This window comes from Bombus bifarius, unplaced genomic scaffold, assembly GCF_011952205.1.
Source record: "Bombus bifarius isolate JDL3187 unplaced genomic scaffold, Bbif_JDL3187 scf7180000008045, whole genome shotgun sequence".
Lineage (NCBI taxonomy): Eukaryota > Metazoa > Arthropoda > Insecta > Hymenoptera > Apidae > Bombus > Bombus bifarius.
Window position 1 is genome coordinate 369685 of NW_022884411.1, and position 16781 is coordinate 386465.

The 16781-nt window shown below is 34.2% G+C and overlaps 3 protein-coding genes across 10 annotated transcripts in view; 1 reads left to right on the forward strand and 2 right to left on the reverse strand.

The window, feature by feature from the left end:
* LOC117207718 (disco-interacting protein 2) overlaps positions 1-4942 on the reverse strand; it is a 41409-nt gene extending 36467 nt beyond the window's left edge. For 2 of the 5 annotated variants that reach the window (XM_033448175.1, XM_033448171.1), the window contains exon 1: positions 4746-4942. In XM_033448175.1, the coding sequence (XP_033304066.1) occupies positions 4746-4875 (130 nt within the window). In that variant the 5' untranslated portion in view covers positions 4876-4942. Of the gene's footprint in view, positions 1-3251; positions 3308-4745 lie in introns of those variants that run through there. The other 3 variants (XM_033448173.1, XM_033448172.1, XM_033448174.1) reach the window with 2 other exon arrangements.
* LOC117207719 (ATP-dependent DNA helicase Q4) lies at positions 1807-11977 on the forward strand. 3 transcript variants are annotated; one of them, XM_033448179.1, is made up of 10 exons: positions 1807-1893; positions 3135-3330; positions 6286-8556; positions 8626-8737; positions 8806-9608; positions 9692-9979; positions 10056-10391; positions 10467-10626; positions 10744-11063; positions 11171-11977. In XM_033448179.1, exons 3-10 carry the CDS (start codon positions 6307-6309, stop codon positions 11399-11401), a joined length of 4500 nt encoding a protein of 1499 aa, XP_033304070.1. In that variant the 5' UTR covers positions 1807-1893; positions 3135-3330; positions 6286-6306; the 3' UTR covers positions 11402-11977. The 3 variants fall into 3 exon arrangements, with proteins under 3 accessions (XP_033304070.1, XP_033304069.1, XP_033304068.1); XM_033448178.1 differs by lacking the exon at positions 1807-1893 and having other exon boundaries at positions 2957-3330; XM_033448177.1 differs by lacking the exons at positions 1807-1893; positions 3135-3330 and adding an exon at positions 5365-5878.
* LOC117207723 lies at positions 11609-15754 on the reverse strand. Of its 2 annotated transcripts, XM_033448190.1 has the most exons (5): positions 15736-15752; positions 15578-15640; positions 14020-14099; positions 12730-13080; positions 11609-12513 (listed from the first exon to the last, which is right to left on the reverse strand). In XM_033448190.1, exons 4-5 carry the CDS (start codon positions 12895-12897, stop codon positions 12124-12126), a joined length of 558 nt encoding a protein of 185 aa, XP_033304081.1. In that variant the 5' UTR covers positions 12898-13080; positions 14020-14099; positions 15578-15640; positions 15736-15752; the 3' UTR covers positions 11609-12123. The 2 variants fall into 2 exon arrangements, with proteins under 2 accessions (XP_033304081.1, XP_033304080.1); XM_033448189.1 differs by lacking the exon at positions 14020-14099 and having other exon boundaries at positions 15736-15754.
* Positions 15755-16781: the final 1027 nt, after the last annotated feature.

Sequence of the window (16781 nt, forward strand, 5' to 3'; positions counted from 1 at the left end):
AACGAGGACTTAATTGCTCGTTACTCGAAAAAACTACCGGATAACCTTCCCAGATAAAAGAAAACTTTTCATTTGCGTTCGCCCGTTTTGGACAGTTTCCGGATTCATCGGCAATCACGGTTCTATCCACAGAAAGAAGCATTAGCTGCCGGGGCATTGAGCAACCACAGGTGCAACGATCCATGAGACTATTGAAATCACACAGATAAAGGTCCACCTTACCTTTAACCACGATAATAACATGGTTATTATGAAATTGTAGGTTAAGATCGCTTTCTATTCTTTTTACCTACGTCCAATTAGCTAACGGGTAATTTCGAACACTACGATCTTTTCACGGATCCGTAACTGATGCGACTGGTTCCTGCTCGTATTCTACAGGCTATCTGTCGTTCGAAAAGTTTCCGAATGTATCGACCAAGTATACGTATCGTCGATAATCGAAGAATCAACCGTTTTACGCTACGAGGTTATTCGTGCAATTGGCGCGTCACGAAAACACGCGTTTCGCAGTAAATGGGCGCGTAACTTCACTTCGTTTACGAGAAACTTTCAAGCAAGCCTATTCCGCAGTGGATTATCGAAGCCTGTAAATAATCGATGAATCGGCAAACGAGAATAACGGGTCCGTTTGTTCTAGAATTCGACGTTTGGACAACGCATCTCTGGTTATTTGCCCACGGATCTTCGGTAAATAAATCCCTATTTCCTAGTGATAAAATTTCTATCTACTATTTATGGAACGATCGTCGGTAGAACCAGACAGAGTGTTTCGTTTAACTACAACGCGATATCCTTGTCGTTACTGATGGCATAACCAAATAAATAGAAAGGGACGATGCTTTAGTGAAACATTATATCCCTCGAAACGGTCATCGTTCAAAAGATTCTTTTTAAGAGACGATGCTCTATCGATAAGGCAGGCACTCAACCAGGTAAACTTAAAGGCGACACCCCGTACGATCCCGTGACGCTTTAATATCATTAAAGTCGAAATTCTCCTACAAATAACCGCTGGGAAACAATTACGGCAATTAAAGTCTAGTTTAAAGGGCTAGTTTAATCGAATCAGGTATTCACGGATCGAGTGATTTTCCAAAGTTTCCGCTATATCGTTTAAGTGGAACATTATACGTCGTTCATTACATCTATGTAAAGAGGATCCAAAGTTCCGCTAGTTGGCACAGCTGGAGAAAATCATTCGGCAATTTCGCATCATCTACGTCTGGTAGAGAAATACGCGTTGATCACGAAACTGATTGAAATATTCCACTGACGAACGAAGCGGTGAACGAAGAAAACAATTAGCGGGAATTAGAAAGAGCGTAAGCCCGATTCGTGCATCGTTCGACCGCTAGATAACAGGTGCTGGGTACGTGCCGACTAGAGCCGGCTTTAATGACTCATGCAGAAATCCTATCGTGGAATAAATGAGCCAACAACGCCTCGTTACATCATATCCATTATATTAACGCTGTCGATTACAGGCTCGATTAATTTCCCCTGAATGAATCGAGCCGTGATCAACAAACGGGCCGATCGAGATAGATCGTGCTAAACGAACAGACGCGTAGAAAAAGGAAGAAGCAAGACGGAGGAACGTTAACGCTTTAGGAAAACCAGAAAATCAGGCGCTCGCGATTTTATTGTCAAAGAAGTTTCCATTGCGATTACGTCAATCGAGCAATTATCGGGTGAAGTAACGCCGCTCTTGGTCAAAGCGAAACAACGTTCTCTAATAACGTCTCTGCTATGCTACGTATACTACGCGCTGTAACAAAAAAAAAGGAGACTATGAGTGGAACGTGTTTTACTGTGCTTCGAGTGGTCCCACCGTTAATTTGCATGGAATTCGACGCGTGGAAACGATCAGACATCGCGATATTATCTCCAGTACATAGCGACAATTTTTTCTTTCACGTTAGACGCTTTCTTGCGCCGGTGTATACGTGGCCGTTAATCATAGCAGCAAGAAGTCACGCTTAACTCGAGTCTACCGACCGAGGCTGAATCGCTACCGTAAACGTTGAAATCCAACGACGCGCAGCGCATGATTCTGGAAACGAAATACCTTCTATTTAAACGATACTAATCTACCGAATACGCGAAATGAGAACACGCCTGCAAGCTCGGACGATAAACGGAACCGTGTGAATAAGCCACGAGCCGTAATTCGTTACACGCGACTACCACCAACTTCACCGAAACCTCTTACGATTACATTGCTCACCAATTTCTAATTTACGTTACGTTGCTATACATCGCGAAAGGATTTTTCGAAAGGAAGGATCGAAAAACCACGAACAACCGCGTTTCCAAATAAACTCGATCGACTCGTGGCCGACGATTGATTCAACTTTTATATCGTACTAGTCTTAAATAGACTATGGATTATCGGTGACTAAGGTAGATTCAACTTCCGAAATGACCAACGCTCGCGTGTCCGCGTTTTGAATCGCATACCGAGCATACAAATGAAACGGTCAGGACTAATAGTGTCGAGGATTTCTCTCAAGACGGTCGTATAGTCGTGTTCAATTGAAATACGCACGAACGGGTAATCTGCGCAATTACCTCACATGCAAATAAAGCTTCGCGAAGATGGACGGTGACCCATCCAGTTGACGTCACGTTGCTACACGAGGACACCGTGTTATAAATGATATTATACGTCCCTAGTCGTACGTTCCGAATATCGTCGGAATAAGATAGACGGGATTCCACGACTGAGACCGTTTCCCATCGAAAAAGTATCGACCGATGATTCTCTATATTTAATTTGCCTTTGTCGAATATAAATCATAACCCATGCCCGTATCTCGATGTCGTAAGGAAAAGTGCTCGATTGTCGTAGCTACCAATCAATTACTCCACCGAATTTATTCTACGTTCTGTCATACACTGGCTCTCGCAGTTGATCAATTCCTTAACACGACATCGGCTCGCGTTTCGTTAAACCTCAACACGGTACGTTGCAGCGAATTACGCTAAAAAACTGACGCGAAATCATGCGCGTATTTGTATCCTGTATTTTTCCAACCTGAAGTGGCTAAATTCACGGCGCGAGAAAGTGAACGGCCATGAGGCTAAGATCCCTTTAAATCGTAAATGGGTGACCAGCTCGTTTGGCAAAGGGGATGCAAAGAAGACCAGTCACAACGAACGCCGCGAAATCTTTCTAACTGCGAACGCAAACAAACCGATGGCCGTCGTTGATCAAAGGGAAGCGCAAAACGGTCGAAACTTCACACCTGTAACGTCGAATCGCGCTGACACTGCCACGAGACACCCGTGCAAACCGTGATCAACTGCTTCCCAACGAATAGCCATGTAAGTAGGTATATACGCACATATATATACACTCGTAACAACTTATAAAAGATATATTAAGGAGTCGTCAGTTCGTTTCGAAACATTCCGCTAGCCTGGCCTCGATCTCTAACTACCGTGTCATATTATTTATTCCTACGAAATTTCAGTCAATGCCTGATTAAATCGAACGTTAACCTCTGTCGTACGAATAGAAAATCATGGATAGCGAGAGGAATCGATCGAGTATGATTTGTCACCCATTGGATTCAGATAAATGTAGACTTCGTAGACCCGCTAATTTCTATACATCCGCGTGATGGATAACACGCTATCTTTGTCTGAAACGGTACGCTTTATTCCACGCTTTCGAACGAATAAAAAGGTCATGGAAAATGTCAAAATTCGGCTAAGAGTTTTGCGAAACGAATGTTTGATTTTATACGAATGACCAAATCGTAAAAAGAGAAGCAAGAGATGGCTCATTAAGCGACGAATACAATGACAGATAAAATGTCAAGTATTCGGGGATGATACGAGAAACCGGTCGATAGCTTGTTATGAAAGACAGAACTTTAGATACAAATAAGCTTACGGGATTGCGTTTGCTTGCCAGATGAAATAGCAGAAAAAAGACCGGACGTTGCATCCTCGCAGCTTTCCTTGTAATATCACCGTTCAACGTCGTACGAGGCATCCGCTTTTATCGAGGTTAGAAACGTTTAATCGTACAAGTGGATGGACCATCGAGACATTTTTAAGATATCTAGGAATCCGGATTTTGATACGTGCGCCATGCAAAATGTCAATGACGTGTTCCCCGAATTTCTTCGAAAACGAGGATATCCTTTTAAAACGCCGATGAATTCCTCCAGGATTATTCATTTACGTTCTAATACCTTCTTTTTACGAAAAAGAATATTCGCGATGTGGAATCCTGTTCCGATGAAATCCACACTAAACTAGGCACGCTTCGAACGGTGTATAAACAGATTTCAGGAGATTCGTTTCAGCGTTTAGGAGAATAGAAGTTTGGATTGTGAGCCAAAAAATGAAAATAAATAAAAAAAAGGGGTAATGTCGGTCATCGATTGTCCAAAACGAAAACGAAAAGTAAAGGACGTTACATAGAATGAGGCGCGGTCGATAGAGATTCGAGTGTCCATCGCGATTGAAGTAGAAGACTCGCTTCGAGGAATTCCAATCGTCTTTCGATTATTAATGTTTGACAGGATCCGAGAAAAAGCGTAGCTCGAGCGGAAGATGATATTTCGAAAGGTAATGTATGTAGTTACGGGGGAGTAAAATGGCAACAGCAAGGCTATTATCGATTTTATCAACGGGGACTAGGGGATTCTTTCTCTCGTATGCACAGGGTGAGTCAGAGAAAGGGTTTGCGTAGCGGCGGCGCATCGAGAAAAGCTACGTCTACTCACCTTCGGATAACTCGAGATCCAGCTCAGCAAGTTTCTCCCGTACGTCCTCTGGGAGCTTGCCGATGTCGATGTTGAACTCGGCCATCACTAAGCCATCCGCGCCGAGATCACCAATTCTCCAGCCGTACATTCCACGACCACCGCTCGGCCATCTTGCCTTACACTGATACTACAAACTCCCGTCAGCTGGCGACACCGTTCGATTAGACACCTATCGGGAAAACAGTCGATCCGCAATTGGCGATCACCTGTGGTCTATGATAACGCGCTCATCCACTACTTATCATGAAAACACTTGGTCGAGTATCGTTTGTCGCATATTTTTGTTAATTTTTTGCAATAAACTTTTATAATCGGATTGTAATATTACGAACATTTTATTCGTGACATTTTTGCTTTCCTACATATTAATCTGATTAGATCGTAAAGTATTTCACTGTTTGTGTCATGAAAATAGAGATATTTATTAATTTTCCGAAAGAATATTAATCGTTTTTCTTTCATCGTCAAGTAAATGTTGACAGAATAAGTCAGAGATAAGTAGATTGACAGCGGGGCGGCAAGAGAAATACTCCCCTCTTTCGCTCCCCGTCAACCAATATTATATATATATATATTATCTTATTTGTAGATGCGAAACTTTCGACCAATATGCGTGCTTATTTTTATGCGTGTATTGGTTTTACCAGAAATAACCAATCAGATCCACGTTCCTTCTTCGAATAGTTCGTCTGATTTAAATACCTACCAGTACCATAGTCTTTTTGTCAGTCACGAATCACGAATTACCGTTATTCTCGACCAATTGTTCGATTAAGTATCGTAACATATTTACCTTTGTGAAATGAACGTTTTAATAAAAATGAATTAAAATGTAAACAAGTTACACCAATTACATTTGCCATGTGCTCATTTTGTGAACAATTATCTTGTTTTCGCGATATTATTTCATATTACAGAAATTGTTTAAGCCAACCTATAGTTTTATAAATAATTATAATTTTTTCAATGTTTATGAAAAAATGGAGATACTATCAGACCCAGTGTTTAAAACACAATATCAAAAATATAAAAATCGTGTCAAATTATGGGAAAGTCATTTTACCGCGAAACATGGACGTAAGCCGAATAAGGTATTACACTTCATTTTTATAAGTAGTGACATAAAATTAATTCAGTTTCAATTATTTTCCCGTTACCAAGCTTTAATGATAATTCCTCTATTTTATTTTGTCATTGAAATAATTGCTTTTAGTTAAAGTTTTTCAGGAATAAGGTTCCTACTTTCATACATAATATCTATTTTTTTATACGATTTTACAATTTTATATGGTTTTATACGAGTTATATGATTTCTTTCACAATTAGATTCGAGCGTTTGTTTTTATCATTTCTATTTGATGTTTCTTTGGGTACATTTATGGACATACATCATGTAGATGTTTAGTTACTATTGTGACAAATGTCACAAGTATTATGAATTATAATAGAATAAAATTTTATATGTTACTATGATATAAATATATTTTTATTATTATAGGATGATATTAAAGAGGCTGACATGAAAATCAAGGAATCTTATAAAATGTATTGGAAGTTAAAAACACGTGCTTTAGAAGAAACTCTTATAGATATCTCATTTTCTGATGAGGCAGAAGATAATGTTACTAAAACTATAACGTGTACATCATCTGAAAAAATTAAAGATGATAATAAACCTCTAAGGAATGAAGAGAAACAAGTTTTAGAAATTATAACTGGACAAGATAAAAAAGATGCAAAAAACATAGATGAAAATAATGGAAGAAATACAGGTTTAAAAAGTATAGAAAATACAGGCAAAATAGATGATGAAGATAGAGATCCAAAAGAATGTCAAAGTCAGCATACAGTTAATAGTTTGGCAGCAGAGGAAAATAAATATAAAAATGTAAAAGGTGTATGGGGTGATCATTTAAGTAAAAGTAACGAGCAAATACCCAAAAAGAAACAAACATTAACTATAGCCAGAGCATCTTCTTTTCAACTGTCACAAAATAAATTTACTAGTTCAAACTTTATAAAAAGAAATCCTAGAAAATCCTTGTCTGCTACAAAAGTAAAAAATAAATCTGAAAATCATAATGACGTTAGTACAAATACATTGGAAAAAAACACAAACATAGAACTAAATAGTAAAGATAGTTTTGATATTAATGAAGAAACAAAGTCTATATTTGGTAAGTCTATGAAAGTAACTTACATGGAGTCTAAGCCTGCTACTCAATCGATTGGTACAATACAACAATTAATCGAAGGACATACTGTTAGTAGAAATTTAAATCCTGGATGGTTAGACAGGTGTGCCAAACAAAGTAACTTGGTTTACCCAGCAGTTGATTTACAAAGACTTTCTGGAACAAGCGATTCCGGAACTGAATCACTGGACGCAAGTATTCATTTATCCAAAGAAACACTTGTGTCTGAATCACAAGAAACTCTTCAGATATCGGACGAAGAAGATTTTGTTTGTAACAGTGATTCAGAAGAACATAGAAACAAACGCATTAGAAATTTCAAAAAAAGATTCAGCGATCAAGAAAATCATCCTATCAAAAAAATGTGTCATGAAAATTATACAAATGGCCTAATACCAAGTAAGACAACTTTCTGTGAAGAAAAATGTAACAACTTAATTATAACTAATATAGATTTAGTTAGGAAAAATTGTATAAATGATAATATAAATATTCAGACAAATTTGTCTAATAATATTGATAAATGTAAGGACAAAATAACAGATGTACTACAGACTGTAGATACAAACACACATAATGAAGAGAATGTAGAAAAATCATCTAAAGAAAAATCAGTAAGTTCTAAAATTCGAAAACAAGTTAAATGTGTTTCATCCGATGACTCAGATCCTGATTTCAATGAAAGTGATGAAAAGGAGAAAAGAAGCAAAAAGAAAGTATCAAAAACAAAGAGAACAAGTACAACAAGAAAGAGTAAAGTCACCAAAGGATCAACATCAACAAATAAGATAAAACAAGCACCTACAACAAGAAAGTCTTATAGAAAGAAGAAGGGTATACAAGATGAAGAAGATGTCTTAGAAATTTCTAATGTGAATCTTGAAAGTACAGAAGATAAGAAACCTGAAATATATGGAATAGAAACCTTAGAAGCTGTTCCGCGTTTTGCAATGTGCAAAAGTAACCAAGGAGATCTTATTGAACAATTTGCTAAATCTATTTCTTCAAAAGCTGATGATTTAAGTTCTTCTCTTGAACCTAAGGGGACAACTATGAAACTAAAGGGACAATTAACAAGTAGAGAAAAATTGGAAAAGAAAGTAGCAGATGGAAAATTAAATGAAAACTTTGTTAGGATAAATTTAAAGAAAAAAATATTTGTGCGTGGTAAAAAGAATTTTAATTTTTCAAAATATAGGAAGAATCAATGGAAGGAGAAAAAGAAAGAACTTGCATCTAGCGAGGGTAATTTAGTAGTAGCTGATTTTGTAGAAAAGAAAGGTGCATCCAGTTGTTTTAAATGTGGAAATATCGGTCATTCTTCAAGGTATTGTCCAAATACAAAAAGCGATGATTTAATTCCGTTAAACGAGATAGATGAATGTTCAGAATTTCCAACCTTAGAAGAAGCTCAGAAAATGGCCAGTCAAAATGCAATTACAGCACATGCTAATAGAATTGACCGTTTACCGGAGAAACCATCATACTCTCTTGAAACAGAGTCTGAATTGACAGGAAATGAAACGAAGGATAAGACTGACGATAATGATTTATGGGAACCTATTGAAGACGAAGTATGTTCCTATATTCTTAATCTTTATATAACTTCATAATAATTATTTTATGTTGTATAAAATTTCTAGAATATTTTATGTGGCTATAAAATTCCCGAAGATTTGATACAAAAGTTATTACCACCAGAAATTGGTACAGTACAGCCACTATATAAACTTAAAGAAGATCGGTCGTGCATAGGTAATTAATTTAAGATCTAATTCAATTCATTAATTAATTTTTATACTTATTACATATTATAATTACAGAAACACCATCTGAAGTTTTCAACACCTTGCAAAAATTTGGTCATGAAACATTTAGACCTGGACAAGAAAAAGCTGTAATGAGAATACTTTCTGGTCAATCGACATTGGTAACTTTATCTACTGGCTCTGGAAAGTCTTTATGTTATCAGTTACCTGCATATCTTTATTCTAAATACTCCAATTGTATCACTTTAGTGATATCACCACTGGTCTCCTTAATGGATGACCAAGTAACGGGTGTACCTTCATTTTTATCCGCAGCTTGTCTGCATACTAATCAAACGCAAAAAGTAAAAGATAATGTTATGGAAATGGTGAAACAAGGAAAAGTGAATATTTTATTAATTTCTCCAGAAGCTGTAGTAGCTGGAGAAAAATCAACTGGATTTGGTGCTTTGTTAAGGCAGCTTCCACCAATTGCTTTTGCATGTATAGACGAAGCTCATTGTATTTCACAATGGTCTCATAATTTTCGTCCATCTTATCTTATGGTTTGTCGAGTTCTTAAAGAAAAATTAGGTGTCAAAACAGTACTAGCTCTTACTGCTACTGCAACAAAAGCTACTGCAGAAAGCATAGTAAACCATTTAGATATAGAAGAAGGAATGGCAGGTGTTATCTCTGATATTCCAATACCTAGAAATCTGCTGTTTACAATTTCTAAAGATGAAAATAGAGATCAGTCTTTAATCAAATTATTATTAAGTGAAAGATTTAAAAATTGTAGCTCAATTATTATTTATTGTACTCGTCGAGATGAATGTGTAAGAATTGCGAGTCTTCTAAGAATTGCTTTCTCACAGGTATTTTGATTGTTATTTTAATGATTTAGTACCGTTAGCAGTATCGTTAGTAATGTATTATGATACACTCTGCCTTTTAATAGGATGGAAATAATTTCGAGAAACGAAACACCAAACTATCTTTTATCGCGGAAGCATACCATGCTGGTTTATCGGCTCATCGCCGAAAAATTGTTCAGAAAGCATTTATGGGTGGACAAGTCAAGATCATTGTTGCTACTGTAGCTTTTGGTATGGGTCTTAATAAGGCAGATATTCGTGCTGTTATACATTACAACATGCCTGGCACCTTCGAAGGATATATTCAAGAAGTCGGGAGAGCTGGTCGAGATGGACTTCCAGCCCATTGTCATTTATTTTTAAATCCAATGGTGCTAAAATTTATTCTATAATCAAATTTACTATGCGACTGATTTGTAATCATGTAAACATTTTTCCCCATTATAGGAAGATAAGGATAAAGTAGAATTACGACGGCATATTTATGCAAATGGAATAGACAGGCATACAATCAGACGATTACTTCAAAAAGTTTTTCTTCCGTGTTCATGTGCAAAATTACGTGAAAACAAAGGAGATCATAGGTGTCCTGGTCATGAAGTTGCTATTCCGATTGACGATACAGTTGCGGCTTTAGATATTTCAGAGGAAAAGATTTCAACACTTTTGTGTTATCTCGAATTGCATCCTAGAAGATTTATTACTGTTCTTTCATCTGTATATATCAGGGCTAGAGTTTCAAGTTATAACGGTCCTCAAGCGCTAAAGCAAGCTGCTCAAACGGTAAGTATATGTAACACACATTTCCACAGAAATCTACTATACTTATCTAATATAAGATTTTCATGAATTTTTCAGTCACCACCACTTGCAATGGCAATAGCACTAGATTTACAAAACGGTATTTCTCATGAAAAGGATAACGTTATTGAGTTTCCGGTTGTGGATGTTGCATCTGCTATTGGTTGGGATAGTGGTGTAGTAAAAGGTCACCTTAAAAATTTAGAATGGAAAACAGGTTTGTTTTAATCAATAAATTGTAACCTATGTATAAAAATAACATTAAATGTTAATGCACTGTAATATTGTGGTACTCTCTGTACTTCTTTGATTAATATTTTTATCTTTTGCTTAGTCAATGGAGTTCCGAAGCGATCAGCTATTTCAGTAAGATATGATAAACTTGGTTTAAGGGTAAAAGCCCCAGGAGACTTGACAGAAGTGGAACTAGATGAAGCACTAGATGCTTTAGTTAGCCGCGCTCAATCTCAAGAAACTTCATCTTTACAACAACTTGAGACAATTAGTGTTATGCTACACAAGTTTAGTGTACCGTCTGTAGAAGAGTGCCTTATATTGAACGATGAAATGATTAACAAGTCTGATCAATTAAAAGACGTTATTCGCAATTACTTCGAGGGAAAAGTTCTATTAGATATCGATTTAACACAACAAGTATAAATCTTTTCATGATGTTTAACACCTATATTTTTAAATTAAGTTACATATCTTATAACAGATCTTATAAAAATTCAATACATGCATAATTCGTATTTTTTCAGAATGTAATGGAAAATGAAGCGCAAGTAGCCTGCGATGTACGAAATTTGATTGTATGTTACCGTGACAACAATTTCACTGGACGTGCAGTCGCACGAATCTTTCATGGGATACAAAGTCCAAATTACCCTGCTTATATATGGAATAAATGCCGTTTCTGGAGGGCTCATATTTCATTTGATTTTAATGCTTTATGTCAAATTGCGACAAGAGAAATTTTAGCTTTACGTTAGGATGATTATTTCCAGAATCTACTATAGATTCAAGAAACTTTTAATGACTTTTTGAACGTTACTGTACTGTAACTGCTATTCTTATAACGTTAAAAGTTACAAACATCTTATATTATTATCTCTATAGTCCCTGAATGTATGAGGTTTGAGTTATGTATTTATAAGTTCTCCTGACATTGAGAATTTTATTTTAAAAAACATAAAAGATTAAAGATTATATAACGCTTTATTGTTTCCATAACAAATGACAAAATTCATATAGATCATAGTATACAAAATATTTACTCGAACGTGCCTTAAAAAGAGTAACTTATTTTTTTTTATATTTATAGAATAAACTTTAAATACTTTTTTAAAGAAAAGGTAATGCGATAATTATTTCCTTCCATCATTGTTGTAATTTTAACGTGTAACAATAATAATTATAAATTTATATAGGTACATTATTAGTTTCAGTATATACTATACATATCTCCAATATAAAACTTTGTTCCTGCACCGTTGTTATATTTAATTTTTGTATTTTTGTTAGTAAATTCAATTAATTTACGACAATAAAATCTAAGTGAAAAGAAATCGCAAATAAATTTGATACCTCTTTAACATAAAAATATAATACGATATGTTCTTGTCAAGGCGGGCTGGAATGTTTTGTTTTTCGCTTTTTTTTCATTTTTTTCATTTTTAAGTTCCATATTCTTCAGTATTCTAACTCAAAAATTTCACGTTACCACTCTTTTCATATAATTGCATTGTCGCAAAAACTTGTGCATTCGTATTTGCTGCATTTTTCCAACACGGTTCATGCACATTTCATTTTGGCATAGTGCGCAAAATTCAGACGATATTCCGTGAAATGGAGAACGGAAATAAACGTTGGCATCCTTTAACGTTTTATTTTTATGATGAGCCCAAATGTGCAATGACATCTCAAGGAACATTAATACAGGCAAGAACCAGCAGAAACATAGAACAGCAAGGAAGAACAAACAAACTGGGTTTACTTGACCAAACGTTGCTCCAGCTGGAACTGGCTCTAAATCCATTAGATTCCCATTTTTTTTAAAGGTGCGATCCTTAATTGACAACGTTTCCTTCACTTCTTTCGGAATCTAGAGAATTTTTATTAATTAATCTTAATTACATCCTCGGTATCATGCAAGAAACATTTAAAATATAATTAAAAATTTCAATTTCAGGTTTTCACAATTTCCTTCGATTATTTACATAATGCATCAAATTATGTAATTTACATCCATAGACTCATTACGATTTCATAATTCTACCATTTCAACATGTATTTTATGGTAATCATTTATAATCATTACCTGGAAGCGTGTTCTTCGACTTTTAGTAGTTTCTATTCCAACTATGTTGATCTCCGGTTCTCCCGTCTCGGCATTATTTATCGAACTAACGAGTCGTCGAATCTCACAGTCGGAATCTGGAAGACTAATACTCTCACCAGTTTCTTCATCAACGTAGATTCGATCCATTTTCTCGTTAATGTTAGGATATCAAAGAATGCGCGTAAAAACGTATTCGTTGTAGTCCCGTATTCGGTGAGCAGAGTTTAATGTATTCGGATATATGCTCAGGTCCTCGAGGTCACTTCCCGGATACAAAGCTTTGCTCGATTTTTTTATTCTAATGATTAGATAACTTGGTGAAAGTGTTTTCTGAAACAGATTAAATGATCCAATAGCCCGATTAAATGTTTATTATTATTTTTATTAAATAACCAAATTTGATAATAATAATATATAATATTAATAATTAATATGTCAATTTCATTTTTATTACTACTGTCCAATGACCTTGTTAAACGACGAACAAATAAATTAACAACTTTTTAACGTATCAACTGAAACACACATAAAATCTATTGTCCCACTCTAGTATGCTATAAACTGAATGGATTCTATCCTATTAAACTATATTGATATGTATTCACACTTCGCTACGTTTAGAAACATACAATGGTCAAATGAAATATCATCAATCAATTGAGAAGGTATGAACAGTTTTGCAAAAGATATATAATATTTCTCAATTATTAAAACAATTTTATTTTGTTATACTTCGAGATAATTGAAATTATGTATATATTACAAGGAATTCTATTCATAAATGTAGTACCAATTATAGATGGAACGTATGATAAATAGTAAGAACAATACTTAATTAATTGCCTTGAGCGCGCGAAGCATAAACTTTGATTCTTATCGTATCTACTGTATTTTCGAAGACATAACATCGCAATTTAATAACATTTGAACAATGAAAACTTTTTTAAAAGCTATTTACTACTCATAAGATATTACACTTATTGTTAATCTCAATTTCTCATTGCATCTAAGGACTTAATCAATACGAACAAGTGCCGAATAAAATCATCATTGAGATAGTGAAGGTTAACGACAATAACACGTCACAGAGTGCACGCGAAGTTTGAAATATTACAAGTAACCTTTCAGAACACCGAGTTAATCGACGTACAACAGTTTAAAAGGTAGAATATTGCAGGGATGACAAGCCACGCTTGGAACTTTTGTATAAAATCGAACAGATCATATATTTATATCATGCTATTTTTGTATGTAATAGTAATTAGGTACTTGTTTAGGAAGACCAGTTATTAGAATTGCTGTCGTCGTCCACGTCTTGAAAACATGTACTCCAAGTAAAACCGCATTTTCTACAAGAATTTGCCACAACTGTACAAAAATACTCAAGCATACAGCACATGTTGCGGTATATTGCATATTATATATATATCATTATTATATATTATATCATTATATATCTCAAATCTCAAATTTGATCTGGAATTTGTAGGTTAATTGATTTGGCATTTTACTCGAATGAAGTTTTTCAATTAGACAAAAATATCGTTATCAATCGTTTGTTATTTAAAATATCACTTTACATACAATAAAATATCACTTATATTTTAAATACTACAACGATAGCGAAAAATGTTATGATTAAAGCCAAAAAATAGAATGCCTAAAACCATTAAAAATCGAAGCAAACATCTTACATTTCAGTATCTCAAATTTTCGTCAAGGGTTAATCTCCAAATGTAATCTCATGCAATCGCGAATAAAGATTACACATAGGCTTAGAGACAGGATTTTAATACATTGTACAAAGACTCTTTATAAGACTCGTATCAGATTTCTAGTTTCGTTTAATTTGCGGTAAAGTTGCAAAATCTGTAATTAACTCGTAACTTGTTACGAAGTAAGGAATCATTTTATTGTCAAAGGGGAAAAAATCGTGCTTACGAACGAAAGAAACTGTCGGTAACATTGAAATATAACACGCAAACCTTTTAGTAACATTGGATTAAAAATACTAAGTGTTTCTTTAGAGAATATTCCAGATATAGAGTATATGGTAGCTGTGCATACTAATAGCAGTGAGTTATAATTGCATAGAGATTGACATGCTATATAGTTGGAATTTATGAACAAGTTTTATTTAAATCTTCAAAATTTACATTTAAGCATTGTATTGTTTGACAATAATATAAATTATAGAATGTTATCGTAATTCCACTTATTACTTATAATGATTTGTGAATGATAATTGTTCCTCAATTAATATTTGTTGTTCATAATAATCTAAAAGTCGACAATATGATTTATGGATGCTATGATACTGTTAACAACGTATTAACGAGCAAATATATTTTGCATATAAAAAAAATGATCAACTGCAAATCGAACACCCAAAGAAATAAACAAAAGCAATAATATAAAAAATGTTTTAAATGTTTGATTAAATTACTAGAAGTGTGGTATTAATGGATTTGATTTATTAATGAATTCCTCAAATATAAAGCGTAATGAATGTATATATAAATTCCAAATTATATGTATAGCTTTTTAGATAAATAATAATAATACGAAGGTATTAATCTATATATAAAATTCTATTCAAGTAAATAAGATAGTAAAAATGTATTCTTGTACATTACAATTACCAAGAAAAATACATTTTTATTCGCATAAAAAATTAAAAATCCAGAATGTTTAACAATATATCAACCTGAGAAATAGTAATTAAAAAAAAAAATAAAATTCAGTAACACATACATATATACAGGTGTTACAACGATCGTAAATGTGTACATTCGTTGCTAACGTAATAGATACATAATTGACTTACGATTTTGTGAGGATTTACGTTCCGCGGAGGAAATTTTACACTTCGACATTACGTGAATTTGCACTATATCGGAAAACAAGAATAAAATTTACGTAAATAGGATCATACTAGCAATAAAATATAACATATTGTAACGATCACAGCACTAACGCACATACAATTCCTCACGCATCTCTGATTCAACTGAAGGTGTTCGCCATGCCATGATAACCTGTAACTATCTAAATTGAAGATGGCTGTGCTTACCAATCACAGAAGAGTCGCTAGCATAATACACACATATTTCAATATTAGTTTTCCATGGTTCTTTTTCATAATAATGAAGGTAATTTCTTTCGTGTTTTATTCTGATAATTAACGATATGTTATTTAAAATTCATAGAAAGTTAACATAAATCTGCTGTGACGTAACAAAAAGATGGCAGATCTATACTTGGAGTTTTTAAAGTGAAAAATTTATTGCAGGGTATACTATATACAGGGTGGGACAGAAATCGTAGTGCGACCGGGTAAGAAGTGATTCTGCATAAATAAACAAGAAAATAATTTAATGTTACGTTTCTTCATCCGTGGCTCTGTTTAAGCGAAAATCGAGATTGAAAATTTGATAAGCATACTTAAATTTGGCTAATTCTGGACTGAACAAGAGTAGATGATCAGAAGTTTAAACTACATGTGAAAATCAAGAAGGTAGAGTAAAATTTTTTCATAAGATGCTTCGTTTTCCTATATTAGGCCAATTCGTAATTAAATATGTTCAAATCTTATTTTCTTGAAAACGAGGCCTTAAGCAGGAAAATATTATTTTACATTTTTGATCGATTTTCGCACGTAGAATATTCTCCTGATGGTTGTTTCCTCGTATCGAGTCGGTTCAAACCAAGTTCAAATGTATTTAACAAATTTTTAAAGTAGATTTTCTCAGAAACGAACGATCGTCGTATGAAGAAATTTTATTTCGTATTTTCGACTTCTTTTTCATGTACTCTTTAAATTTGTTTCGATGAAATGTACGATTTTGTCACTACCTGTGAAAATAACGATACATTTTCGAAGTATTTAATATATACATTCCTCGGATATAAAAAACTTGTTAAATATTCATCTTACATTCATATAAGAACTACAAATGTAATGTAATGTCAATAATAAGAAGTTCGTAATGTTTATATAGATAAACTTCCGTCACCGTTAATGTCAAGCA

Excerpts from the sequence above, each read along its gene's own strand:
- LOC117207719 (XM_033448177.1), top strand. The coding sequence starts at position 5,768 with ATGGAGATACTATCAGACCCAGTGTTTAAAACACAATATCAAAAATAT. Across the intron at positions 8,557-8,625 it reads GGGAACCTATTGAAGACGAA|AATATTTTATGTGGCTATAA; the intron begins GTATGTTCCTAT and ends TAAAATTTCTAG. Across the intron at positions 9,609-9,691 it reads TAAGAATTGCTTTCTCACAG|GATGGAAATAATTTCGAGAA; the intron begins GTATTTTGATTG and ends GCCTTTTAATAG.
- LOC117207723 (XM_033448189.1), bottom strand. The coding sequence starts at position 12,897 with ATGGATCGAATCTACGTTGATGAAGAAACTGGTGAGAGTATTAGTCTT. Across the intron at positions 12,514-12,729 it reads GTCGAAGAACACGCTTCCAG|ATTCCGAAAGAAGTGAAGGA; the intron begins GTAATGATTATA and ends AAAATTCTCTAG.